The sequence below is a fragment of the Typha latifolia genome, chromosome 7 (assembly GCF_019914945.1).
Source record: "Typha latifolia isolate L0001 chromosome 7, TyphaL0001v2, whole genome shotgun sequence".
NCBI lineage: Eukaryota > Viridiplantae > Streptophyta > Magnoliopsida > Poales > Typhaceae > Typha > Typha latifolia.
Window position 1 is genome coordinate 11,380,946 of NC_133092.1, and position 13,353 is coordinate 11,394,298.

The window sequence follows — 13,353 nt, forward strand, 5'->3', positions numbered from 1 at the left end:
ATATGTAGAGATCAAAGGAGTTGGTGCTATTATAATTAAACAAGTAGTTATATAAAATATAAGATATTTTTTTTTGCATCACTATCGAATGAGCATATCCCAACTAGGTTGGCACCTACCCACCCACCTATCTATCATTTGCATAATTCATCATTTAATTGTGAAAAATAAAATAAAGTACATTACGTTGTTTATCGAGATTTAAAAACTCAAATCCCATATTTTCTATTGCAAAATGGTCTTCCGCTTGCGATCTAGATTCGACAGCATACTAATGTTGCAGGCACATCACTGCTTTAATTGTATCTTTTCTTAAACATAATATATGCTTATCAATCAACTATCTACTTATACTGAAAATAAATTTTAAAGATATAATAAATATAAAAATGGTCAATGTATCATGGGCTATGGTGGCAATAATTAGAAATCTCGTCTCATTTGCCTTCCATCATGCTAAAATATTTATTTTATTCTTAAAAAATGATTGTAATATGTTTGGAGCTCGGTGATTCCCTTAGACATCGATGAAGAAGTTCTTCTTATTTTGCGTTGAGCAAGCAATGACTTTTTACTGCTAACACTTTTAGGAGAAATGATAGATAGTGAAGACATAGATTTGGAAGAACCATATGTAATAGAATAATCATTAAAATGCTTTTCAAATAACTTTTAATAGTTATCACATGAGAAACATAGTCATTTTGTTTATTTTCATGTAAGCCATTAAAAATATCAAAAAGACCAGTCAACCAATAAGTAAAGAAAAAAGTTTAAAATATCTAGCATATTTAACTTCCATTTTTTGTAAAATATTATGTAAAGAATGATCATCTTTAAAAGTAATAAAAAGTTGACAATGTTGACAAGTTACATGCTCGCGATTGTAATTGTAGGAGAATAAAAGCTTGACAATATATTAGTAGAATTAGAAAATAGTTTTAATTTTTTTAATTTTTTCAGCATTTTCCTATTTTAAATCATTAGGACATTCTAATTCATTATTAATATGTCAAAAAATATAAAACATTATAGTCCATTGATATTTGAGTACTAATTCTAACATTTCATAAGTAGAGTTTCATCTATTGTACATCAATTTTTAATCCACATCTTTTACACATATTTGTAAATGTTCGAGCTCTTTTATCATTAAAAATAATATGATGTGCAATTTTTTTAATTTTATAAATTATCTCACCTATTTCTTTTAGGCCACTTTGTACAATTAAATTTATAATATAACACATGCATTTATTATGCAATAATTCACCATTATAAGGTAAAGGAGGAAAACATTGAAGATTAGAAATTATGGAATCATTATTAAAAATATTATTAAGAGTGAGGAAAAATCTTATTTTAGAGAAATATCAACCATTTAAACTTTTATTGAAACACCAACGATGGCCGTGCCATAGGCACGGACCGTGTTGACCACCGGCCAGTACTGCATGGCACGACACATGCTGCGACACTTGCCGGCCGTGCCATAAGAGAGGGAGAGAAAAAGGTAATGGACTGCTCATCTTCACCCTTCACCCTTCGCCGTTGCTAGTGAGTAGTGATCGGCGATGGCAAGCTCGACGACGAGGTAGATGATGTACTGTGAAGCTACTAGGAGGGGTGCCGTGGGGCACCTCTCGTACCACGTGCCAGTATGCTGCCGGCACGGCCATCCATGCATAACACAACATTAATTTTTATTTTTGCATCAGTTTTGGTGTTAAAGCTGCCTGAAATGTATATACCATATTCTCCCACCTTCCTACATACAGCTCTCTCTTATTCTTTTTTATCGTCCATAGGACCACAATGTTTGCTGCTCCATAGGAAAACTTGTTGCACATTTTGGACTTAAAAATCTTTTGTGGTTACAGTCATATGGAGACCTTCCAAAATTCTACTTCTGGTATACATCCTTCTGAGCTGTGGATAATATCACACTATCATAGTACCTCATACTTACATAGGAATGTGATTATTTACAGTGCTCATCTAGTTCCAACATATGTTTCTCATAATTTTGTTAGTTTTTACATCCAATTTATTTCTTGATGTTGTGTGTTTTGACTTTATCCGTTCTACAGGATAATCTGGACATACATGCTGCTGGTTACAGATCTCTTCACATGCACAATTTGACTGAACTAATTCAGGGGACTCTTGCAAGCCATGTACCTTCAAGTTACTCAGACATCTTTTCTGAAGATACTACTAGATAGGACAAGCTTTTCTGACACTTTTATCTTCATTTAAAGCTAAACACTGGCCTTTCTTCATATCTAGGCAAGAAGAGCAGGGCTCCTCCATCTACCAGATGTGATTGAAGATTCTTCAAACATACTGGTTTTTCAGGTACTTAAGATGATCAGGAAAGCCCAATCATACAGCAAAATGAACTGAAGCTTTTCATATATATTTTTTGTTAAATTCGATTAATGCATGAAGCAAATAGTTTAATGTTATAAAATAACTGCAATTTTTTACTTCTTACATCTTAAATCACCTTTTTGACAATGAAGTAACAGTAACTGTTTGGATAGAATGGATTTATTCTCTCTCAGATAGATCCCTTTAAATTGTTCAAACATACCAACTCTGCTCCTCTCATATTCTTTCGAAACTAGAAATTACATAGTGCGCGTAACTTTGCTCTTGCACCATAGCTCTTGGGTCAAATGCAGCTTTTCCCAATTTTGTATAGTATTCCATATATGTTCCAATCAGTGCATGCTTCCAAAAGCTGGAGCCAATCAATGCATGCCTCTACAAGTTGATGCTAGTTGCCTTACTGCTAAATTAAGTTTCATTACCTATACTTCAATTTCCCTCATGAGAATTACTTTTACTTTTGGCATTTGTTTACCTTTATTGTCAAATACACCTCAGATCTCCATGAATCTCCCTGTCAAAATGGACTTGGTCTTTGTCTCTGGGACTGATTTGAAAAATTCAAGGACTAAAGAACGGATCCACAGCCTTACAGGTAATTATATTATAACAAAAGCGAGTATCCCGATTATCAGATGCAGAAATTATTTTATGGAAAAGTTAATCCTTGTGAATTTGACATTTAAAAAAAATATATTTGTGTGTTAATTTAGAAAAAAGTCATGGTCAAATTGGAAAAACTCTTTCATAGTTCTATCTCCTTGATGGATCTGTCAATGCAACATATTTGATGCAAAGGCTTTCTGTTTCTTTTGCTTCATTAGTTATATACTCTTTGCAATTTCTAAAGAGAATATTAATCCTTTCAACACAAAGAGACAACTTTACGTTAACATCTTTTCTTGGAAGAAATTGTCGATCTTTATTAGGTACAGCTTGCCGAGGGGTAATTTATGCAAGATTTTATTTGCATAATCTGTTCCAGAATTGGCACTGTAACTGACGATATGGTAGTTTTCTCTATGAACTGCAACTATGCCAATTTTTAAATAATCTAGGACATTTGGGCTGTTTTTCTGCCCAAATTTATCAAGACCATTAGGTCATAACAATAAAATTGAACTGAATGGTGAATCACCCAAGGTTGGAGACTTGGAGGCAACAAATAGGAGAGATAGTCACTTGATACTGTGGGCGTGTACGATTGCTTGCTGCAGGTGAGGCTCGTGTTAAAACTAATTCTCGGTTGCATATGATTTGCACTATCCAGCTCCCATATCTTAGTTTTCCCGGATATGGGTTAGATTTGCCTATCAGTCATAAATCAAGATTTGTCTCCACATCTGAATAGTCTTATCCCTATAGGATATAGGTTGAAGAATCTTATTTGGATTTATATCCATATTATTTTTAATATTTATGAAAAGACTGGAATAGAGTCCTCTTTTGAACTTTTGTGTGAATCTCCTAATGCACTTTTCCTATATATTTCTAAATATGCTATAGATTATAGTATGTATGTATGCCTACACAGATCCAACATGAGTATACTTATGATGCTATTTGTATGTGTCTATTTTAATTCATTAAAAAAGAGAATGGTCTTATTCGAATTCGAAGCGCTTCGTGATCTTCAACCAATTATGTGCTTCAATATAATTACCTGGAGTAAGCGTGCATTTATTGAACAAATATGGTTAACTCATTTATTGGCTGTTTACTATCCGTCTATTTGTATCCACATTCATATCCAAAAAAGGGAAGTGGATATAAATACAATTCCAACACTAGCTGATCCATATCCGATCTGCTTTTACTATTCCTAACAAATGGGACCTACTGCTCTACTAAGAATCATTTTCTTCCTCCACTTAAAAGTTGTGAGATCCCCTCTCTTCTCCATTTCTGGGTTTCAACAAAGAGGGAAATGGGTGCCGGCAGAGGCCAGATTTGTTTCGGCTGTTTGACAAAAGGAAAACAAAGGCGGGAAATAAAGGTGGAGATGGCGGATGCCTCAACAATGAGGAGAGGTAGAGGTGAACCGATGCTTGCGGCATGACTGGCATGTCTTGTACCGTGCCTTGCGTGTCGACGATTTACAGGCATGAGCCGTGCCACAATCCTTGGTTTGTGGTATGCTTTTTCATGATAGAAGTTAGTCGCATTTCATCTCAAATTTCGGGTTGGGTTTGGGTTTCTGACCATGGATTATCACTTTTTCATATCCCTCTCTATCTATCTAATTCCATGGACTGCACTACCTCGCTATCTCCTATGTTTTACTCCAACTTCTGCAATGCTGCAGCTGGTGCAGCACAAACTGTTGCAATACCTAGAGTGGGGCCAAACAACCTCACCATCTTTGCCGCAGCAGCGGAACCAACAACAACCAGTTCAGTGCTGCAGCAGTTGCATTGAGTGCATGCCCTCTCCTGTAGTGGGAATAGTTGCATCAGCATTGTTTTGGTGGGGATGGTGTTAGGTGCTTCAGAGGAGGGATCACTTTTCTATGATGCAGAAGGGGAGGTAACAGCCATCTGGTTCTGCAATGGAGGTAGAAGTTGCACTTGACTACTACTACATGGGTGATTGCTGTGACAATGAACACTGTTCCTTTTATCTTATTTCTTAGAACCTTTACCTTTTCAAAAGAGCCTAAACCGATTCTGGTTTTCTGGATCAAACTCGAAAGTTCAAACATTAATTTTGATGCTTACTATCTCAGGACATAGTAACATATTGGAAAGTTGGATAAAAGCAAATTGTAACATAGTGTTGGCAATTATCCAGGTTATGTAGTCCTGGATATGTACAACATTCACATAATAGTCCTGGATATGTACAACATTCAGATAGTACTTGTGTTGAAGAATTATTACTTCAATTGTTAGACAATCCTAGATATCAAGGTTGTTAACATATTTATGTCTTCTCTTCATGCTGCTGTGCTTGTTTGTCTTCAAATGGGCAGCTGTACAGTTGAAAGGACCAAACCTAAGAGCTTGCTTGTTGCTGCTGAAACTTTCCGTGGTGAAGGAAGTCTTCTTCAAGAAGAGATCTCTTCTAACTTCGCAAATCAGATGTCTGCACCTCTTGGAATGCTGTTGAGATTAGCACTTTGAACAAGCACAAAGCAACAAGAAAGTTGTTTCATAATGATAAGCTCTAAAGTTTCATTGGCTTATGATGGTCTTAAGTTAGGGATAATTAGGATGGAAATTGCTATTAATTTGGAGCTAGTCAATTTTGGGCAATGGTGACTTCTTGTTCATTAAGCCCATGCATCAACTCTGAACACCTTTGTCGTGACCTAGGAGTTAGGATCATAGTTTCCAGTTTCAGTCGATCCCGAGTGGGATCGGCCGAAACGGATCGGGATTGGCTATAGCCGATCCGGATCCGGGCCGAAACTGGTCGTTTCAACCTTGCAGTAGCAGCTGCAGCTAGCAGCAGCAAACAGCTGCCTGTTGCTGGCGGCTGCAGCAAGCAGCTGTTAGCTGCTGCTGATGTTGCTAGCTGGCAGCCAGCAGCTAGAGAGAGAGAGGGAGAGAGAGGGAGAGAGGGAGAGAGAGAGGGAGAGAGAGGGAAAGAGGAAGAGAGAATGAGGGAGAGAGAGGGAAAGATAAAAAGAAAGAGAGGGTGAGGAGAAAGAGAGAGGGAAAGATAAAAAAAAAGAGTGTGTGGGAGAGAATGGATACTTCAGACTAACAGTTAGAGGGATAGGAAAAAAGAGAGGGAGGAAGAGAGATTTTTACTTTTTAGGCTTTATATGTGAGTAATTATTATTTCTTATTTTCTTATAATTTTTTCTAAATTTTGAAAAATTTCTCAACATTTTTAAATAATATTTAGAATTTTATTTAATTAAAATAGTCCGTTTTTTCGGACGGCCGATCCCGATCCCGATACCGATTTTCGAAACCTTAGTTAGGATGGTTACTCTATTGAGTGTAATTGAGTTTGCACACCAATTCCGCATGCCTAAGCTCAAAAGCTTAGCGCCACCAGCCAGATTGCTTTATGACTACCGTGTTATCATGATTCATTCACAAAAGTCTGCATGTCTACTAGAGCCACCAAATTGGGTGCACAAAACTGATTATGAGTAGTTTAGAATCACTGAACCATTGGCTTTGATACTAATTATTGGAGACTCGGGAGATATGAGAGTTATAGTCCAAGTGAAATAGGGTTTGAGACATTTTTTGAAACTCAACCCAACTCAAAAGCTTAAGTTATTAAATGAGGGCCCAAGAGTAATATAAACTATTTCATGTTTTCTTCTCTTTCCAATATGGACTAAAGCCTAATGATGACGTGTAAAAGAAGTCATAACTTGATAGGTGTACTGAATCTTGCTTGGGGGCACTTAGAGTGGGTAGGTAAACTAGGGACAAGAAACTAGTTGAGTTTGATTTTTCCTTTTTTCTTTTCTCACTTGTGAGGATATAGTTAGGCAGATATTAGGAATTTAGGACCTTTGATCCTAATAGTGCTAGGAAACATCCAATAAGGTTCTAAGTTGAGAAAACTTTACTGATAGATATAATTTCTATTTTTCTCTTGAGATTTAAGGAATAAATGTCTACATCTTTTTCTCAGTTAATCTCCTATTCATTTCATTTTGAGTAACACCCTAGATTTGGAGAGTAACAAGTGAAGCATGAACTTTGCTACTAAATACTAATGTAATTTCTACATTTAGTTCATATACTGGCATCATAATTGGAGTGGAATTTGAATCCATCTGGTGTAAATTTGTTGGAATGTAGCATTTAGCTTGTGACCTGTTTTTGACAAGGGAATGATGCCAAATGAGCAGTTCAATACAACAATCACATTAGACATATTTGGAAATAAGCAATTTGCCTGAAGCAAGATACTAAGGTGGTTATTTAGTCTTGAGAAATGTGCATGCTGTAATATAAAGTGTTAAGACTACATAGTCTTTCGCTAGAGAGGCCATACAACTATGGGGGCTATGGTGTAACAGCATTACAATAGGTAATTGCATTCCCATTACAAAATGAAGCAGGTGCTTTGTGTTATGATTCATATGTACACTAGAACTAGTGTGTGCTGTATGTATTATGTAAGGTCTTGTTTGCATCTCATGTCTCTCAGGGTGGCATCATCTTGTGATATTTTTTTTTGCCTATCATTTGTTTTTACAGCAATTTATTATCTAAAATATAAATGCATTGGGAGCTATTGTTTTCTCAATATTTTTGATTTATTTTCAAATTCCGTGCTGGACATTGATAACTAGTTAGATCATGGATTATCGTGGAATGAGGAGTGCTGATGGCACCCTTAAAAGGCCTTATAATGGCTTTCATCAGGTTAGAAAGGCTTCGCATATACCTATGGCAGTTGCATGCAAAAACTGGAGGAGATGAAGCACTGGCAAGGCCTTTTGCACTGCATCCACATGAAGAAGCTGGAGAAGAAGCACAATCGTCATTGCTAGGGTTTCATTCTGGTTGAACTGTGTGGAGAAGATTATTTTGTCAATTGGTTATGATGAGTCACGATTTGTTCCAATTTATAGTAGGGTCTGCTTCATAAATCCTTTATCACTCAAAATAGGATTCAACAACCTATTATGGAGAATAATCATTGTCTAGTCTTCTTGGTGCTCTTTCCTTCAAGTCCTAGCATACACTCAGTGCCTACGACAGATTTGAGATTGACGGGTGGTGATGAATGCTTTCAAATCTTGCTGCTTTCTCTCTTCTCTGCTTTGCTGGAAAATGCCGTGTCCACCATAGGTTGGCAGAGGCCATGCTGCATGCATGATAATACTTGGGTTTGATGAACAATATTTTATTGATTATCCAAGGACCAATGTGTCGTTTGTGCTAGTATGGCTTGTTGACATGGAACATGTGGGTGGCACGAGTTGGCACATCCAACACTATTTTTGTGCTGATGAAAGGGAAAGGAGAGATAAGGAACATGCTGGAGTGACTAGAGATGGAGGGAGGAAAAGAGGACACTGGTTACACTAAAATGTGGGAAGGCAAAGATTAGATTTGAACATGTTGAATAGAGCATGTGACAAGCTGAGTTGAGTTGGAGCTTTGTCTGACCCAACCTAGCCCAAAAAGCCGCCAAAATTTTAACTTCTATTGACTCAGACTCTAGTTGGGTTTGAATTATTAAATTTAGGCCTTATATCAAAGGAAGGGGGAGACGGAAACATGTTGGAGTGACTAGAGAAGGATGGAGGGAAAGAGAATAATGATTTTGCAAAAAGAGGGAAGGTGAAGATTATGACTTGTACACGGAAGAGGAGAGAATATGACAAGTTGGGTTGGGTTGGAGCTTTACCCAATCCAATTTTGCCCAAAAACCTTCCTTTCATTAAATGTATTTTATGGTTGAATGTGGTTGCGTCAAGCACGATTTCGACTGACTCAAAACTGACTAACTCTAATGAGGTCTGGATATGTTAAATATAGGCCTTAACCTGATTAACTTAAGTTAGGATATCTTTTGGGTTGAGTGGGTCGGGTTTGTTATCTGGCCTGACCTAAGATAGGGACTTCTTCTTTCCCAACTTCTCTTTGCCTACAAATCCTGTTCCCCCTCCCCCTCTCTTTCTCCCCTCTCTTCTCCACCTTCTCCTCCGCTGCTGCTTTGTCCTCCATGCTCTTCATCACCCCTTTTTGTTTCCTATGGTGTGTTTCTCATGCCGGCAAGATGGCTGAACATAATTCCTTGATTTTATCTAATGATTACATATATGCTAACTTTATACCATTTCATATTATCTGCTTGTCATCTTTTGCTTGTTATATATTTGTCTGCATTGACACCAGGATATAATAAAAACTTTTCTGTCCTATTTTGAATATAATTCCCAACATGTAGATTGAGGGGTAGGGATACAAAACTTCTTCAACTTCCAAAAATGATAGATTTCATGGTTTCTTTCAGTGACTTGCAAGAACAACTGTAAGATACTTTCATATAATCAGTTGTCATCTTCTAAAGGGGTGGTCTGTTTCAAAAAGTTCATCTAAAATAAAGATTGTGACACCCCAGCATATATGCTTTTCTATTGAGTTCTGGTGTATTCCAAGTCCGAAATATCTTATATATATATTATATATATCTCAGATGTTATGTTGACTAGACGTTTGGATGAGAAGCAAAGGAACTTTGAGGACAAGTACACCAAATGTTTTAGTATGAAGGACAATAAGGTAAATTTTGTCTACATAGTGTATTACTTTTGTGCTCCATATTCTTGAATTAAATATGTTGATATATGCATATTGAGTTGATTTTCTCTGTTACTTTTGAATTATGTTTTTTTTATCATAAAAAAACTGGATTGATTGAAGAACATGACATTAACTCATTATCTATGTTTATATATAATTATATACATGTAAGATACAAATCATGAAATCACATAAGTGGCCGTAGCCAACAATCCCCTTAAAGGTTTAGGCAAAATGCATAGGTGGTGAATACCTGTACAATTTTTTTTATAAAACTCTATTTAAATCCAAATATATATTGATTTGTTGTATTACAATGCAATAGCAAGAAGGCCCTTAATCAAAGTACTTTTGGGTTGGCTTTATGGGTTCTTTTATCCATTTAGCTTTACAAGTGTCTCTATAAAGTTAAAGAGTTATTTTATTAAAGTAGGCATCCTGCAAGGAGTAGCGCACCAAACTGACATAGGAGATCACTCGGCGGATATGTACGACCATTTTAATCAATGACATGCAGCTTATCCTTTATGATGCTACTCTAATTAATCTCAGCTGCAATAATTTCTCTATCTCTTCTAGTAATCCTTGACAAGGATTCCCTTGCCGTTGATACATGCCGTGCTGATAGGGGTGGCAATCGGGTCGGGTTAAGCGGGTTCGGGTCGGGTCAGATTCGGGTCGGGTCAACATTACCTTGACACGAACACGATCCGATTAATAAACGGGTTGCATTTAGTAAACACGAACACGACCCGATTAATAAACGGGTAACACGACACGACCCGCCTAACCCGTTTAATAAACGGGTCGTGTTAACCCGACACGTTAACACGACCCGTCTAACCCGTATACTTAAACGGGTCGTGTTAACCCGACACGTTAACACGACCCGTCTAACTCGTATACTTAAACGGGTCGTTGTTAACCCGACACGTTAACACAACCCGTCTAACCCGTTTAATATAAATTCTATATAAAATTTAATATTTACTAATTTATTATATATAAATAGTGTATTACACAAATAAAATAACCTATTTTTAACTCAAAATTCATATAATATCAAAATTACAATCCTAATAATTCATCATAATAAAACCCAACCTATTTTTAACTCAAAATTCATATAATATCAAAATTACAATCCTAATAATTCATCATAATAAAACCCATCCAATTGAGTTTAGAACAAATTTCAATTTTCAAAAAGTGTATCATACATTCATACAAACAAAATAATACATTTCCAACTCAAAACTTATACAACATCAAAATTACAATCCTAATAATTCATCATAACAAAACCCATTCAATAGAGTTTAGAACAAATTTCCAACTCTCAAAAAATGTATCATACATTCATACAAACAAATAATACATTTCCAACTTAAAACTTATACAATATCAAAATTATAATCCTAATAATTTAACATAACAAAAGTCCATACAATATAGTTTAAAATAAAGTTCCAACAAAGTCCATACAATCCCATGATAATTAGAACAAAATGTAGAGTTTACAATCCATTACAAATTACAAATAGTTTGAAATATGTAAACATTATCATTAAGCTCTCCATCTCCAAATATCACGACCCTGCCAAAAAAAACAAAAAGTAAACATCTAAAATATAAGATATATATAAAAACTTCACTTACATTAGTTAATGAGCATTCACAGATTTAGATTTATGCATTTGAGCATTCACCGGATTCTACAACTTCACTTGCATTAGCTATTAAGTCCAAATTTGTAATATCTTCCGTTAGCTCCTCCAATGCTACCAAATTGTCTATCATAATATGATAAAATAATTAGTAGACTAAACTTTTGAATATCTATATAAGAAAACAATAATATACTTACCTCTAGTATGAAACAACCAATCTCGAGTACAAATTAAAGCTTCTACAGGTTTCAGGCTTTAAAGCACTTCTATATTGATCAAGTACTCTACCACCAACACTAAAAGCAGATTCGAAGCAAGCGTGGAGATAGGAATACTTAATATATCGCATGCCATGAGAGAAAGATCTGGATATCGAAATTGATTGGATTTCCAATAATTAAGAATATCCAATTTAGAACTTCGATCAATTCGAGGCTCTTCAAGATACAATTCCAATTGTGACTTTTGTGATTTGCTCACAAACTCAAAACTCTCAAATGAATCAAACTCCTACATAAAAAAAAAAGAATTATTATTCTGAATATATAAAAATATTAAAAAAATATAATGATAAGAACATATGAATGGTATTAAATTACCTTCATCATAGAGTTGTTATCTTCGGTATCATTTGAAACTTTACATAAAGTAGTCAAGATGTCACATTGGAAACTTTAGAAGTATTCGAACATAGTAATCAAAAAGTGCAAACAACTTCTCGCGGATCTTTATCATCTCATAAGAAGAGCCATAGAGTTTGTTGTATGAGAATTCCACAAAATGTATTTTGAATCGTGGATCTAGAATGATAGCTATTGCCAAAATAATACTGTATTGTTTCCAATATTTTTCAAACTTCATATTCATTTGTGTGGCTATATGACTGATAAAATTATCTGAGCTTCGCATGCCTTCCATTATATTCAATTGGATCAAAACCACCTTAGAAAAATACAAATTTGCTGTAGGGTATATAGATCCAGAAAATAGAGATGTAACATCATAAAACAACTTCAAAAACTTGCAAATCTTTTCAGCTTTACCCCATTCTTCTTGTGATGGACAATACTTGTAATTTGAATCACTCAATTGTAAATGAAGAAATGCACGGCGGTATATAATAGCTTTGTCAAGCATTAAGTAAGTCGAATTTCATCTTGTAGGAACATCTTGTCTTAATCCTTTATCGCTATTTAAAGAAACTTGTTTAACACACTCAACAAATCTCTCGTTTTCGACTTGTGACCCTTAACATATTTGATACTTTCTCTGATTTTGAATACGGAATCATCTATTTCTTTCAGACCTTCTTGCACTATTAAGTTAAGAATATGAGCACAACAACGAACATGAAAGAAATCACCATCACATAATAATGCATCATTCAACATAAGTTGGCTCCTCAACAACTCAACAAACAAATCATTTGCAGATGCATTATCCAATGTTATGGAAAATAACTTTTTCTCTATACCCCATTCAGTCAACAATGTATAAATCTTATCAGACAAAGCTATTCCAGTGTGTGGGGTTGGCATTGCACAAAAATTTATAATTTTTTTTTTTGCAATACCCAATTTTCATCAACAAAGTGTGCCGTGAGACATAGATAACCATCGGTGGTTATGGAGGTCCACAAGTCGATGTTAAACCGATTCTTCCAGAATAGAATGTAACCAATCTTTGAGTTTATTCTTCTCCCTTCGTACATTTTCAAAACATCTCGCTTTAGCTGTATTTCTACTAATATGTTTGACCTCATCACATAAGTAATCGTGCAATATTCTAACTCCTTCATAATCAACAAATTGAAAAGGCAATTCATGCTTAACAACCGTCATTGTCATCAATTCACGATATTTCTCCCGATCAAACTTAGAAACATGTAAAGACATTGATCCTTCTGATTTGGCAAGAAATAATTGGCCTATATCTTTAGTTTTCAACTTTGGGCATACAAGTATATGACGTTTCATATTTCCAGTCCCATACTTACTATCTGATATGTATATAACACCACACAATTTACATGTGGCTCTCTTTAACCCATCTTCTCC

The 13,353-nt window shown here is 35.3% G+C and overlaps 1 protein-coding gene across 1 annotated transcript in view; it reads left to right on the forward strand.

Moving 5' to 3' along the window:
• Positions 1–13,353, forward strand: part of LOC140792154 (mannosyl-oligosaccharide glucosidase GCS1) — a 52,907-nt gene that overhangs the window by 4,543 nt on the left and 35,011 nt on the right. Inside the window, exons 5-8 of the mRNA XM_073142993.1 lie at positions 2,091–2,177; positions 2,290–2,358; positions 2,893–2,989; positions 9,520–9,605. Of these exons, the coding sequence (XP_072999094.1) occupies positions 2,091–2,177; positions 2,290–2,358; positions 2,893–2,989; positions 9,520–9,605 (339 nt within the window). The remainder of the gene's footprint in view (positions 1–2,090; positions 2,178–2,289; positions 2,359–2,892; positions 2,990–9,519; positions 9,606–13,353) is intronic.